Below are 14,063 nucleotides of genomic sequence, written 5' to 3' on the forward strand. Positions count from 1 at the left end.
CGTGCAGCACTCATTTAAAAGCAGACTGATTTAAAACAATAACATCTGACTTGAAGAATGGTTGCTAATGTCAGCACCATTGTCAATTTATTTATGTTATCTCGGATTTACTCATTATTTGTATCTATATATATATATATATATACAGGACTGTCTCAGAAAATTAGAATATTGTGATAAAGTTCTTTATTTTCTGTAATGCAATTAAAAAAACAAAAATGTCATGCATTCTGGATTCATTACAAATCAACTGAAATATTGCAAGCCTTTTATTCTTTTAATATTGCTGATTATGGCTTACAGCTTAAGAAAACTCTAAAATCCTATCTCATAAAATTTTCATATTTCCTCAGACCAAGTAAAAAAAAGATTTATAACAGCTGAGTGTTTGTCAAGGCTCAGGAAACCCTTGCAGGTGTTTCGAGTTAATTAGACAATTCAAGTGATTTGTTTAATACCCTACTAGTATACTTTTTCATGATATTCTAATATTTAGAGATAGGATATTTGAGTTTTCTTAAACTGTAAGCCATAATCAGCAATAAATCAGAATAAAAGGCTTGCAATATTTCAGTTGATTTGTAATGAATCCAGAATGCATGACATTTTTGTTCTTTTAATTGCATTACAGAAAATAAAGAACTTCATCACAATATTCTAATTTTCTGAGACAGTCCTGTATATATACACGTGTATATATACATATACTATATTTTTCATTTTTTTATATATAAGCCACCACAGTTATTTATAGTTCTCGATAACATTATTATATAATAACCTTCAATTCAATTAAATTCAATTAACATTCTTCTAGTTCTCAAGCAGCTGCCGCACCATGAACCTCTCGGAGCAGATGTCATTCCTCTTCAGCTGTAACGTCAGGCCGAGTGAGATGCCACAGCTCCAGATAAGTGTCGCCAAAAGGGAGCCACTGACGATAGCCGTCCCCATGAGCATTTTCTACAGCATCGTCTTCTTGTCTGGAGTAGGAACAGCCACTTTACAAGACAGATCAGAGTTCTCGATCAGCAAACAACACACATCTTTACATTCTCACTAAATACTGTTCCTTCGTGCTCTACAGATCTTACTCAATGGTGTGAGCATGCTGACCCTCCTCATGGATGCTCATATGAGAGGCAGTGCCATTCGTTCCTACCTTATCAGCCTGGTCATATCAGGTACATGACGCGTCCGCTCAATTAAATAACAGAATAGAAAGTGTCATCTTCGTCTTGGAAAGGTTACATTTGAAGTGCACTTTTTGATATTATTAATTTCATTACAATCTTACATAAAGGCTTTCCCTTAAAGTGTGCAGAATGTCCTCTTTAAATATTCATACATTTATTATTGTCATTCCTGGACTGCTGTGCATTGCCTACCTTGATGAACCAAATGTCCAACATGTATTTTCTTTTTTTCTTTTTAAACTTTAGATATTTTGCAGCTGTTGACCCTCCCGATAACACTGTATCGGTACTATTGGGAGAGCTACCCATGGCGTCTCGGCCGAACAGTGTGCAAACTCTACTTCATGGTGCGCCAAGTGTACTGTGCCACCACAAGCTGGGTTATAATGACCTTCACCATGGAACGCTATGCAGCCATTTGCCACACCATGTGGTCTGTCTCCAGCCTGAAGGTTGAGTTCTTGCAAAAAAAAGCTTTGGGATGTGATTTAATACTGTACTACATTTGTCTGCAACTGTCATCATTTGGCTAATTTCACCCTAACCCTAACCTTTGGTTTCTTCCCAAACTTCATAAACATTTTCCTTAAGTATAGGATACACGGCAGCAGATAGTGGGATTAAAAAGTAAAGCATGTGTTCAACTACAGGACATTCTCATGTTCAAAACATGTTCATACTGGAGATATTTCTGAGAAAATCTAATAATAATAATACTAACAATAATAATAATAATAATAACAACGACAACAACAACAATAAAAACAATATTGCTATTATATTTTAGAAAACATGATTTCACTGTGGGCAGATTTAAAAAAGCACTGTGGAATGCTTTTACTTGTTCTATATTTGTATTTTCCTTTCCAACAGAAGTTTCGTCTGCCATGCCTCTTTTTAATCTGGATCATATCTCTGGTGTCGGCTGTACCCTTTGCTCTGGTCTATGATGAGGCGCTTGCCTGCATCCTGGACTACACTGCCGCTACGCGAGAAGAAGCCTTTCACGTGTCCACCATGTGTGAGATGACAGAGCCTGATCCTGCACACATCTACAAATCTGCTATACTCCTGAGAGCAGGAATCTTTTTCCTGGTAAGATAAGTGCTTTTTGAGAGGCTTTTCTCATCTGTATCATACGCAGACACTCAACATGCGTCTCCAACAGGTCCCACTCGTCTCCATTGGTACTCTCTATCTGCTCATCTTGCTCTACCTGAGGTGGAACGGACGCCAAAGGAGAAATATGGGTCTAACGCGGCCGAATACAGAAGGAAGACGAGACATTCAGTGCCATCAGAATGGAAAGTTGCTTTTAAATGAAAAGAGAGCTCTAAAACTCATGGGTGAGCCACAGAAATAATAACATTTTGTTTATGTCTTGAGGTTCTGGCATAAAAAATCTCCCATGTTTCTCAGATCTTTCTTAGTCTGATGAAGACTGTATAAAGGTCTAAGTGTCCAGTTAATCCAGAAAGGGGGACAAAGACTTTCCTTACAAAATTGGTGATGCTGGACCCCTCGTGTATATTTTTACTGTTGGTTGCGTACCAATCGATAACTAAATTGCACTGAGATCAACATTAGTTTCAGTTAATTTCAGTTCACACACACTTGCAGGAAAAAAACACATTATTTGTTATTATTTATTGTCCGTCATGGTCTTACATTTATTAGTGACTGTTAAGCTGAAAACAATTTGCTTTTGTCCACTTTTCATATCTAATCAGATAGCATGGACTCCCTCTGAGGTGTTGTTAATGCCACACATAGTTACCTCATGATATCGTATCAGGATCGGTCTACATTTTTTTTACCTTTTATTATAGTCAATCGTGCTAGTAATGGCTTAGTGACTGCAATTAATTTAAATATTGCTTAACCTGACATCTTCTACGTTGTGTCTTCCAGGTGCAGTCTTGGTGTCCTTTTTTGTTTGCAACTTTCCGGACATTGCCTCGTCACTGATGCAGGTCTATGTGGTTGTGTGGTCTGACACTGTCCTTTCTGTCTACAAAATCCTGAAATGGTACTTGTCGCTTCCACTGTGGTATATGAACAGTGCTCTGGACCCGCTGCTGTTCTGTATTTCCTCCCACACATTTCGCAGGGCGTGCTGGAGAACTCTGGGAAGGCTCAGGCCTACCTTCGACTAGAAATGTGCAGCGTTTCTTGGCCGTGTCAAAGAAGTGCTCCTGAAGAAGTAAGCACAACAGCCAGTAAGAGGATTAATGGTAAATGCTTTAGAGAGAATATGGCCAAAAAGAGAAAAACAATCACTAACAAAGCCGATCAGAAGATTGGAAATAGCAATGAAAGCTCTCTCTCTCTCTTTCATGCTATTCACCCTTTCAGATCCCCCGGCTAATTCAATAGATGTAACTTTTCTGCAATGTCTAGTTATATGATTACTGCACTCTGAATGTAACAAAATGCAAACCCTCATTAGATTGGATGTATACAAGCCAATCTCAGTGTTCCACATCATTTAAAGTGGACTGCAGTTGAGTCTCACATGGATAAAGGCCGGGACAGTCTTTGTCCCCAAAGGAGTTATTGTGTATGACACATGTGCAGTGTAACTAGAAATACAAGCTTAGAATTAAAGATACAGTTTCCTCTCTGGTGCTATTTGCGGACACCAGAATTGATGGCGATCAATGTTTTAAATAGCATTTTTGGGGCTTTTATTAAAGATCTGTTCAATAATTGCAGGTTTGTGAAAGTAGGCTGCTATTGACACCCTCCCTACAGACACCTCAGTGAAACAAATCGTCTGCCTTTTTCTGAACATGTGTTGTTGAAAGCTTCAAGTAATTTTTCTGTCTCGAAAATGTGTGAAATTATAATAATGTCAAATACTATTTCTGTTCTTTTGTCGAGCCAAAAATATATGTGTGGTGCTTTGACGCTTACATTATTGTGACTAGTCTGAAGACATTCCATGTAATGTACTTTTATGTCAATTGTGATACGACTCCTCAGAAATTTTACAGAAATTAATGGACAGGATATGGTAGTGTGTATTTATATGTTGAGCTTGATATGTTAAGTATGTTGTTCAAGATAGTAATTCAGGTGTATTGCTCACATAACTGTAGGTTACATACCAATTGCTTTCTCAATCAAGAGATAAGGGAATGGACAAAATGGAAAGGAAAACGTTGTAGGCTACATCTCTGTTCTTTGTATTAAAAGTAGATGGTGATAGTACTATTGGCAGTGCTATTGCCAGAAAAAGGAAAGAAAAAAAAGAAGAACCGTCTGTTTTTTTCATCTTTCATTGCAAATAATTACTACCTAGAAGGGGCGTATCTACAGTTGAGGCAGGGTGGCACATCTTCATTAACTCTGAGCTACCCACAGACAAAAAACAACGTGATGGTGTGCACTCGCCTGCCGATGTTCAGCGTGTCATGCAAATGATGTGTCATAGACTACTCAGGTTCTGGAGGCTATCTGACTGAATCCTCCTCTTAACTTTTTGATGGAGTTCATTGAACAAAAAAATAATTTACCAAAAAGTGTAAACTAGATGGGAGGAATAAATAATCCGATGACAAGAGGTGAAAAATGTATGAGATGGGTTGACTGACTGGATGTATTTGAATAAATTATCTTAAACACACATTCTGAAAAGCTATGAACATAAGATCAAATTACTTACTTTGAAAGGCATAGTTTTGTCAGTAAAACGCTCAAAAAGTAAAACAGGCGTGGTCATGCACGTTGACGCTGTAGTCCGCACACATGCTCTGCGGCTTTGCTTCTGGTCAGGTGCTTTTGTTCAGGAGCTTCAAAAGACCGACTAGACATAAGCGTCCCTGAAGGACCCGCTGTCACATCATCAGACTGTAGAACCACCATTTTATTTTGTTTCGTGAATTATTGTGCAACATAAAGGGGCGACAACATGCATGTTATTGTGCAACCCTGTGTAGAATGACAATAAATGACGTGTCAATTGAGGTCCTATTTTAGCCAATCATAACGCAGTGGGCGGGACTACAGATTAAACAGCGGAAGATTCAAATCGAAGATGGCGGCTGGAAGCGATCCTCACAACAATCACAAACTGAGCAGAAGGTATAAACGTTTCGTTGAATATGTCCTCAAATAAACAGACACATAAACTACTATATTAGGGTATTATATGGAATCATTAGCATGAGTGCTTAAACAATACATGTGTTGTGACCTAACGTTATTCAGTAGAGTAGTTACCTAGCTAACTTACCTAGCAACTTGGTATGCCGCTAATATCTGTTTATATTTTAGAGGTTAGATACCAGTCCGAAGCATGACCGTTCCAATTAATCCCAACTCAATTTCTGTGTTCACCAACCACAGGGGGACACAATGCATCGTGTTTATCAGCCAGGAAAAGATAAACACGAGTCAGCCTGTGATCTTTAACCCGGACTTCTTTGTGGAGCGGCTGCGACACGAGCATCCACAGGCCTTTGCGGATTTGGTACTAAGTAATATCACTCGTCTCATCGACCTGCCGGGGGACGCGTTTGCCCAGCTCACCGGAGAGTCCGAGGCTAAGCTGCCCTCCGCCGGTGGCTTTCTCCGCTCTTTCAACTTCCTGAAGCGTAAAGGTGAGAAACGCCGTTTTAGACGAATATGGTATGAGTTATTTTATTTGGTTTGTTGTGTCATTCGGTTGCATTAGGAAGTTTAGCGACTTGCAATGCATGCATCTCCACTTGGGATGACATAATTAAAAAACAACTCAATTCAATCGTCACATGGATGATACACACAAATAACATTTAACCCACACTAAGCATTTAGGATCAAATATATATATATATATTCTGACTCAATAGTTTTCATTCTTTTTGCTCAATGTGGTTTTCTGCTCTTGTAGATTATGCAACATGCCTCAGCAGGTCCATGTCATTGATGTTGTAAAGTAGTTCTGAAACTGGGCACTTCGCAGATGATGGAAAACAGGCTTCCGGACGCGCGTGAATTAAGTTATCAACATTTAATGGCAGGAAGTGTAAACAAACATTCAAGGCGCTCTTCCTCGGCTCCCGGCTCCTCCGTAGAAAAGACCCGATTTCTCTAATCCACGGAGTTTCATACTCAATGTCACTGGCCCCGGTCAAAACGTCACTTCTGGTCAAGTCGCTAAACAAGTATTTTCACAATAAGAGTCCCGTCTTGTTATTGTCCGCATTAAAGTCACTTTCACAATAAAAGTCCCTTGTTATTGTAAGTCACTTGAACCGGCCTCGTCAATCTATAATACTAACATACAGCCACTCTCATGCAACATACATTAATTCTTGCCATTTACATTTGCATAGAGTAAACATTACCCCTATGCTTCATAATACATTAATAACAATATCAATAGTCTCCCTAATATTTTCTATTAAAATATCTTTCTATATGTATTAATTTAAAACATAAGACCTCTGCAGATGTTATCAAAATAAACTATTACAACCTAACAATGTACATGACAAAAGGGAGCTGATAATTGTAATGAATGATGTAATGGCTTTGGAATAAATACAGTTGTATAAAAACTATGCTATTTGATGACTTTCAGACAAAGGAGTGGTTTTTGGGGCACCATTAACTGAAGAAGGAATAGCACAGATCTATCAGCTCATTGAATACCTGAGTAAAAGTGAGTATCTTAATATTAATAGACATGCATAAGGTCAGACATTTGGAGGATACTTTCATCCAAAATAGTTTGTGATATCATGACGACATGCATCTCCTATTGCGTGACGAGAGAGATCTGGAGCGATGATAGTATTTGTGTCAGACAAAGATCACATTTACTTGATTTAACAATATCTTAATATACCTAGTTGAATTGCTTCAGCCTGTATTAGCAACCCTTATAATTATTGGATTTGTTTAGCATCAAAACTCTATCATAACTCTTACTACTTTGACTTAGTTGCAAAGCAGGGAATAATGATGACGTCATGGTTTATTTCTAGAAAGCGATGATGTAATTCAGTGAAAATAGACACTGGGAGCAAATGCTTGGGTCAATAATTCATCTGAAAGCTCTTTGCTCCAGCTTTCTTCTTCCTGCCATTTATTTCACTGTGTTTTTGTCTCCCTATGTCTTCACTCTGTGTCATATATATTTTTTCCTCTCCTTTTTGTCTGTCTCTCACCATCTGTCTCTCTTACTCGTCAGACCTTCATGTGGAGGGGTTGTTTCGTGTACCAGGCCACAGCCTAAGGCAGGCAGCCCTGAAGGAGATGCTGAATGCTGGGGCAGAGATAGATCTAGAGACCGGGGACTTCCATCCTAATGATGCGGCCACATTGCTCAAAGCCTACCTGGGAGAGCTGCCAGAGCCTCTGCTCACGCACAGACACTATCATGCCCACCTGAAGATTGGAGGTGTGGGTTGATGATACACAGATCCTTGTGATTGCCAAATGTATTTTTGGAAAATCAAATATGAGTGCACCCCTTGCTCTTTTGTAACAATTCTCTTATGTGCTGTGTCCAGAGCTGACTTGTTTTGATGACAGAGGAGATAAGACGAATATGCCTGACAAGGAACACCAGATTGAAGCTTTTCAGTTGCTTTTCATGCTGCTCCCATCAGCCAACCGCAGCCTGTTGAAACTGCTGCTGGACCTGCTGTACCACACTGCTCGAAATCAGCACGTCAACAAGATGTCTGCTATCAATCTAGCCACAATGTTTGCGCCACACATCATCTGGCCCAAAAATGTAAGGCCCGTAGGTTTATTTAGTTCTACCTGCTAAGTCCTGTTACTTGGGGGGGGGGGGGGGGAGTTCATTTTCAGTAAAGTAAACCGTGGCTGTTTTCTTGAATTTGTTTCACATTGATTATTTTGTGGTATTTTCTATGTTGCAGGTTATGGCAAGTGATCTGCAGGAAAACATCGAGCAACTGAATAATGGCATCGCGTTCCTTATCAGGCACTCGCAGAAACTGTTCAAGGTAAGCAGTTTTAGAAACTGTTTCTCTGGGCCTCACTGCTCTTCCTGGTTCGATGAGTACAACAACATGAGGTGATTTGATCTCTTGCGGTTGTCTGTATCCTGTGCTAAACTTTACTTTCACATAAAAACATCCACATGGAGCTTTTCCTCATTAGATATCATTTGAAAAGATGAATGTACTACATCCCAACCATGTGTTGCCAGGGTTATAATGAATGCAAGCAGCGGGAACGATGATAGAGAATTTGCATGTAAAAGAGAGATATTTTTTTTCCTAGTGCCTGTAATCAGCAGCCTCTTGGAGCTCAATGATTAGCTTATGTTTCTTCATTCCGTTTGTTCAGTTTCTTTATTGTACACATAATATATTCTTCAAAGTAGCAGCTTCAATACATCATTGTTCATGGTGAGGTCATACATTTCTAAATGCCAATTGCATTCATCTATGGTACACTAGATTAATTCTTTAGGAGGATCTTTCATCAGAGGATTTCTTTGACATGTTTCCTTCCATTGAAGGCACCTACATACATCAAAGATTATACCCGCTCGTACTTCACAGGATCACCAACTCTTCAATCGAAGGTAAGCATTTTGGTTCTTTGTGTTTTCTTCATTTCTTACCAAGTTCATCTTAATACAAATATAAAGTCTTTATTCTGCAATAAATGAATCCATAAAGCTACTTTCAATACTCCTATTCTAACTTTTGAATCCGGTAACCTTAGTGCCTGTTTAAGTTTCGCTACTTTTTGTCTAAATACAGGATATTTGGAGACTTGTTACTTCTGCATCTTGTCGCCACGTTTATTGAAAAGAGTTTGGGGTTGCAGTTCACTCATTTTTAAATAGCTGGTTTTATTTTGTGTCTGACTTCTCTAGGATGACTTGACTCTCTGTTCTGGGACTGAAGATGGGCTCATATCTGCCATAACAGCTGCCTCCCCTTCTCCCTCCATGAGAACAATCAGTGGTGAGGTCAGCGCCACTGCCAGTTCGACCCAGAGTTACACTGAATCTGCCCTCAGGGAGCTGTACCAGCAGGTCAACAACCTGCCTGAGTCTGCCAAGAAGAAGAAGCTCATCAGACAGGTGAGGTACCCACTGAGGAGAAAGAACATAAAGAACACGATTTGCAACCTAGCACCTAAGTGTGTTGTATTTGTGTGCGTGCAGTTTGATAAGCAGCCTTTGCTGACCCCTTCGGCCGACTCACGCACACCCTTCAGCAGGAAACATTGGCGTTCACGCTCTTTGGGGGGAATCATCAAGGTTTGTTGACAGTCCTCCTGTGTGCAGCGATAGCCTTATCCCTTCAGCCTTCATCCCATTGTGTTCAGATTCTAGACAAATAACAAAAAGTGGCACCTTTCTAAAGCTTCTGTTACTGTATTTCCTTATTTGTTTACATACAAAAGTTCAATACTAATATTAATAATAATGATTGTCTTGTATACATTATAAGTATATTATAGTGCGTTTTGTTAAAACACTACATGGTATAATAAATACAGTTCTACCCTCTAGAAATCTTCCAGTAATACTTTTTTTGTCTATTAAACAGAGGAAGGTGTTGGGAAGCCAAGTACTCCGAGAGAAAGAAAACAGCAGTCTGCACAGTCCTCTACCGAGCTCTCAATCGATGCCCAGGCAAGAGAAAACACTCGCCGTGGAGGAGTGAGTACAACATTGATGCACCTCAAAACAAATGAAACAAGTCTTAGAATGACTGAGTGCCCTGTTTAACATGGAAGAATCCACATCATCACGGTAAGAAAACCTCATCGCCTGCTGTCGTGGTCCTGTAGGCCAATACTATTCCCCAATGAGCTTGATGATGGACATGTATGGAGGAACACTCAAGTAGTAATTATATTGTATTCAAACCAAACCAATCAAAATGTCACATTTTAAATTGTGGGACAGCACAATTTCCTCCTAAAAGTGTCATCCCCCAGTGACAAGTAGTTTTCCTCCTGGCCGAGCTGGAGGAGTTTTCTGGCATTTCCAGCCATCGTCTGTGGTTCACCACAGACAAGCCTGGCCTCACTTTGACTCAACGGTGCTTACATTGTTAATGATGCTTGATGTACGCTGCTGAAAGGATTAGAAATGACCTAATCATTCTCTCTCTCTCTCTCTCTCTCTCTCACTCTCTCCTCTCTCTTTTCATCCCGTCCAGGGTCCTCTAACAGATTGCACTCTTCACAACTACGGAAACATCCGGCTGACTGTTATATTAGGGGTATTAAGTTATCTGTGCTGTCGACACAAACTAAAGGGTGTAGAGCGAGGCGGTGAAGTTTATGTCTTAAATGTGAGTAAAATGGCAGGAAACCACCCCATTTCCTTTGCCGTCTAGCAGGTTTTATGTAACCTACATAAATGGGGTTAAAGGACAGCAGTCAGGATGCTGCATGCATTATTGTAAGTCAATGACAGGTATCAGTTTTCTTACCCAGTTGTCCTTGTTCTTTTACAATGTTCAGCAGGATGCCAGTGACATGTATTTATAACAGTGAATTTGTGGCTATTTGGCTTTACCATTGACTGAACCATTCTTTTCATTTGCAAACCTATGTATTTATTTTCTGAATTTTTCAAGTCCTAAAAATCCAGTGCGTCAGATCTATTGGTCCAATGTGATATGCAGGTTTTTTTTATTTAAATGTTACATTTGTAAGTTATATTAGGTTTAAACTCAGTCAATGCAAAGCGTTCAATACTTTTATAAGGAAAGTGGTCAATTCTGGGATGTGCCTTTTTTTTAAAGTGAATATATCTTAAATTAATGATTAATGAAAAAATGTTATTCTAAAATTTGTCTTTAAATTCCCTATAGCTTTAAGTGTGTGGGGAAATTTCTTTAAAGAATATATTCACGTGTCAATTAAATTAAGGCAGTGAAGATGAATGGAGGTGGAGAGACACATAGTTAAAGACTATATAGGGCCATCTTGTGTCGATTAAATTAATTGATTTCTCCGTTTCCACAAGCTTAAACCTTCGGTGCTACTAAAGAACACTGTTATACTTAAAAACTACTGATACTTAAAACTTCAGCTTGTTTTTTTAATTGTGAATTTTACAGTTTAATTGCTTAATATGCACTTCTATGTTTATAATTCAATTATTTTGTGCAAGACATTTTTTTTTTTTTTGCCTATTTTTTATCTTTTTATATTTGAAGGTCAATGAAGAGAAATGTGTTTTTTGCCTTCTATTGTGATTGTTAACCCAAGTGCTTCCTGGGAGAGTTTAAGCTCCTTAAACCTGCTTGTTGTCTTAAGTAGCCGTTTCCAGATCAGTCGTCACTGGTGTCCCTAAGCTACTGAAACGTGATGATTGGTCAACATGTCCACGGACGTACTGATGCTACTGTGAAGTGATGCAACTCACTGGAATTAAAAGACAACAAGCTGAGTTGTGTGTGTGTCTTTTCTTTTGAAGTGTTTGCATGTGGACTTCAGTAGGATGGAGACACAATTATGAACCTTCTTTGGCTTTTTGTCACGTCTCCTTTCTGGAATATAAGAAGTGCGGCTCTCTTTCGCTCGTGATGCTGTTTTACTTGCAGCCACAAGGTGACGCTGCTTAGTTGCAAAAAATGAGTCAGCCACAGCGCCTGAGGTGCAACATCTCCTCTGATCTGGTTAAAATAGAGAATGTCATTATGAGAGAGATTGGTATGTTACCTATTCATGTGCTGTTAATTACCCCAAACAAGTTTTGATGTGAACACTCAATATTTTCTTGAATAACAAACAAAAAAATAACAAATGCATCATGAAACCTATTTACATCGATACAATATTTCTCTTAAGAGCAAGACTTGCTACTTTCTGCTTCTCTCACTAACTTCCTCTGACCTCCCAACTTTAAATGTAAGTGATCCAATTTCAAACAGTCGTCAAATTGCTTGAAAACTTTTAGGCTTCTAATTGCGAAATGGGAAGGAAACACAAATTAAATGTGTCAAAATACGTTTAAATGTGAATCAGTTTAAGCTAAATTTGACCCCCATATACCCACAAGGTCTCCAAAGGTAAACCTACACAAACATGGTTGCTGTTTGCAGGAAATTATTTGGCCAAATTGAACATATTTTAGTGAGTGGGTGGACAGTTGGAGTGAAGGCTGCTCTCCGATAGGAGGAATGTCTGTGTGTCATTATGGTGTCCATGTCAATGCATGTTTGGTATTGTAAGTATATGTTGTAAACATCTGTGAAAATGGGTCTGCTTCTCCTCAGGTTCTGTAAATAAACATCAGACAGCTTCCATAATAGGAATAGTATTGTTTTACAGCCACATTTCAGGGAGGTTTTTATTCAGCATTCCTACTCAAAAATGAGCATGCTGACTGTAAAATGAGTCAGACATACTGCAATCAACTTTACATTATCTGAGGTGCACACAAACCCACAGGCATCTATGCTGAGTGGTCGTGATTTGGCTTCAAATGAATGCACGAAAATGACTTTCAGAGGGAACTAATTCCGTCTAGATTCTAGAACTACAGATAGAGAAATACCACACTAAAAGGGGGAGGGTGGAAACGAATCACGGTTAAAATATGTGTGTAGTCTCTGTAGTTTATTTCTTTCAACAATAGACAGTGGAAAAATCTTTTCAGCAGGATAGAACTTGTTTTGGTTTCAAGCATGCTGTGGAATTTAGATGCTAAACTTGCTTTTGTTTCTTTCTATCAAGCACTCCTCAGTTTTGTGTAACAAATTAATTCCTCTAGTCAAACACGAGAAGCTGCCAGTTCCTTAATAAAAGTTTAGTTACAAACTGCAGAAAAGTTTGTATTGAACTCCACAGGGCAAAATGAGATGCGCCAATTTCCTCATCAGTCAATTGTTGGTGAGCGCTTCTGTTTTGCAAACTGCTCTCCCAGACTAATTGTAAATTGCTGCCATGCCCTCCCACGGCTTTAAGAGCAGCAGAATAATTCCTGTTGTATATGTGTGTGCATTCCTATCACGACTCTGAGAGCAGAAGGACGTTATCATCCAGTCCCCATTACCACTAAACACCACTCTCTCCTCTAATTAGCCATTCAGAGGGAAGGAAGATCAGCACTGCACTGACACTTCTACCGGCACAGATGGTGTAGTAGTAGCAGTAGCTTTATTGTCAATTTCTTCACATGTTAAGACATACAAAGGAATCGATAGGACGTTTCCCACTCTCCCACAGTGAAACATATAAAAGTGCACAGGCACAACAGATAAGACAAGACATTTCCTAATACTAAGTAAACATAAAGATTCACGTACAGTTGTTATAAATACTATATATATATAAATACTATAAATACTATATATATATAAATACGTAATACAATTTTAAACAAGTGAATACAAGTGATTAAAGTGCAGAGTTTTGAGTGATTTTTTAGGGGGGCGGGGGGATTTTCAGCTTCCTGTCAGACTGGAGGATATGGCTGGGGGGAGTGAGGGGAGAGAATTTAGCTTCCTGACAGCTTGGTGTATGAAGCCATTACTGAGTGGTGGTGCGGCAACGGAGGCTCCTATACCTTCTTCCAGAGGGTAGGAGGCTGAACAGACTGTGTGCAGGGTGGCTGGTGTCATTCACAATCGAGGTAGCTCTCCGGGTGAGGCGGGTGGTGTAAATGTCTTGCAAGGAAGGGAGTGGGGCACCAATGAGCTTACCAGCTGTGTTCACTATGTGTGTGGGTGTGTGTGATACCCTGCATATGCCATACACTCTGCAGTATTGCTATGCATTTCCAGTTGGTCAAGCAGCGAAGCAGACAGATGTTTGCCTGATTCCCTTTGTTAGTTGGAGGTGATGGGGGTTCTTGGGGGATGGAGGGATCCACCCTGCAGCAAAGCACTCTGTAGAACCTGAACAGTACCAGTGGCTCGAGCT

At 39.4% G+C, this 14,063-nt stretch overlaps 2 protein-coding genes across 4 annotated transcripts; both read left to right on the plus strand.

The window, feature by feature from the left end:
* The first annotated feature begins 666 nt into the window (after positions 1-666).
* On the plus strand, positions 667-3,352 carry LOC130207198 (neuropeptides capa receptor-like). The gene is made up of 5 exons (XM_056435685.1): positions 667-1,184; positions 1,443-1,648; positions 2,070-2,291; positions 2,365-2,542; positions 3,108-3,352. The coding sequence occupies exons 1-5, from the start codon at positions 1,109-1,111 to the stop codon at positions 3,350-3,352; spliced, it is 927 nt and encodes a 308-aa protein (XP_056291660.1). The 5' UTR covers positions 667-1,108.
* A 1,775-nt stretch (positions 3,353-5,127) lies between these two features.
* Positions 5,128-11,586, plus strand: LOC130207127 (rho GTPase-activating protein 19-like). Of its 3 annotated transcripts, none has more exons than XR_008834237.1 (11): positions 5,128-5,282; positions 5,547-5,800; positions 6,766-6,846; positions 7,378-7,587; positions 7,700-7,926; positions 8,075-8,161; positions 8,683-8,748; positions 9,046-9,255; positions 9,340-9,435; positions 9,728-10,225; positions 10,346-11,586. XR_008834237.1 is itself a non-coding variant. In XM_056435580.1 (11 exons), the coding sequence occupies exons 1-11, from the start codon at positions 5,236-5,238 to the stop codon at positions 10,353-10,355; spliced, it is 1,401 nt and encodes a 466-aa protein (XP_056291555.1). In that variant the 5' UTR covers positions 5,128-5,235; the 3' UTR covers positions 10,356-11,586. The 3 variants fall into 3 exon arrangements, 2 of the variants coding, with proteins under 2 accessions (XP_056291555.1, XP_056291556.1); XM_056435580.1 differs by having other exon boundaries at positions 9,728-9,840; XM_056435581.1 differs by lacking the exon at positions 6,766-6,846 and having other exon boundaries at positions 9,728-9,840.
* Positions 11,587-14,063: the final 2,477 nt, after the last annotated feature.

This window comes from Pseudoliparis swirei, chromosome 17 (assembly GCF_029220125.1).
Source record: "Pseudoliparis swirei isolate HS2019 ecotype Mariana Trench chromosome 17, NWPU_hadal_v1, whole genome shotgun sequence".
In the NCBI taxonomy this organism is placed as follows: Eukaryota; Metazoa; Chordata; class Actinopteri; order Perciformes; family Liparidae; genus Pseudoliparis; species Pseudoliparis swirei.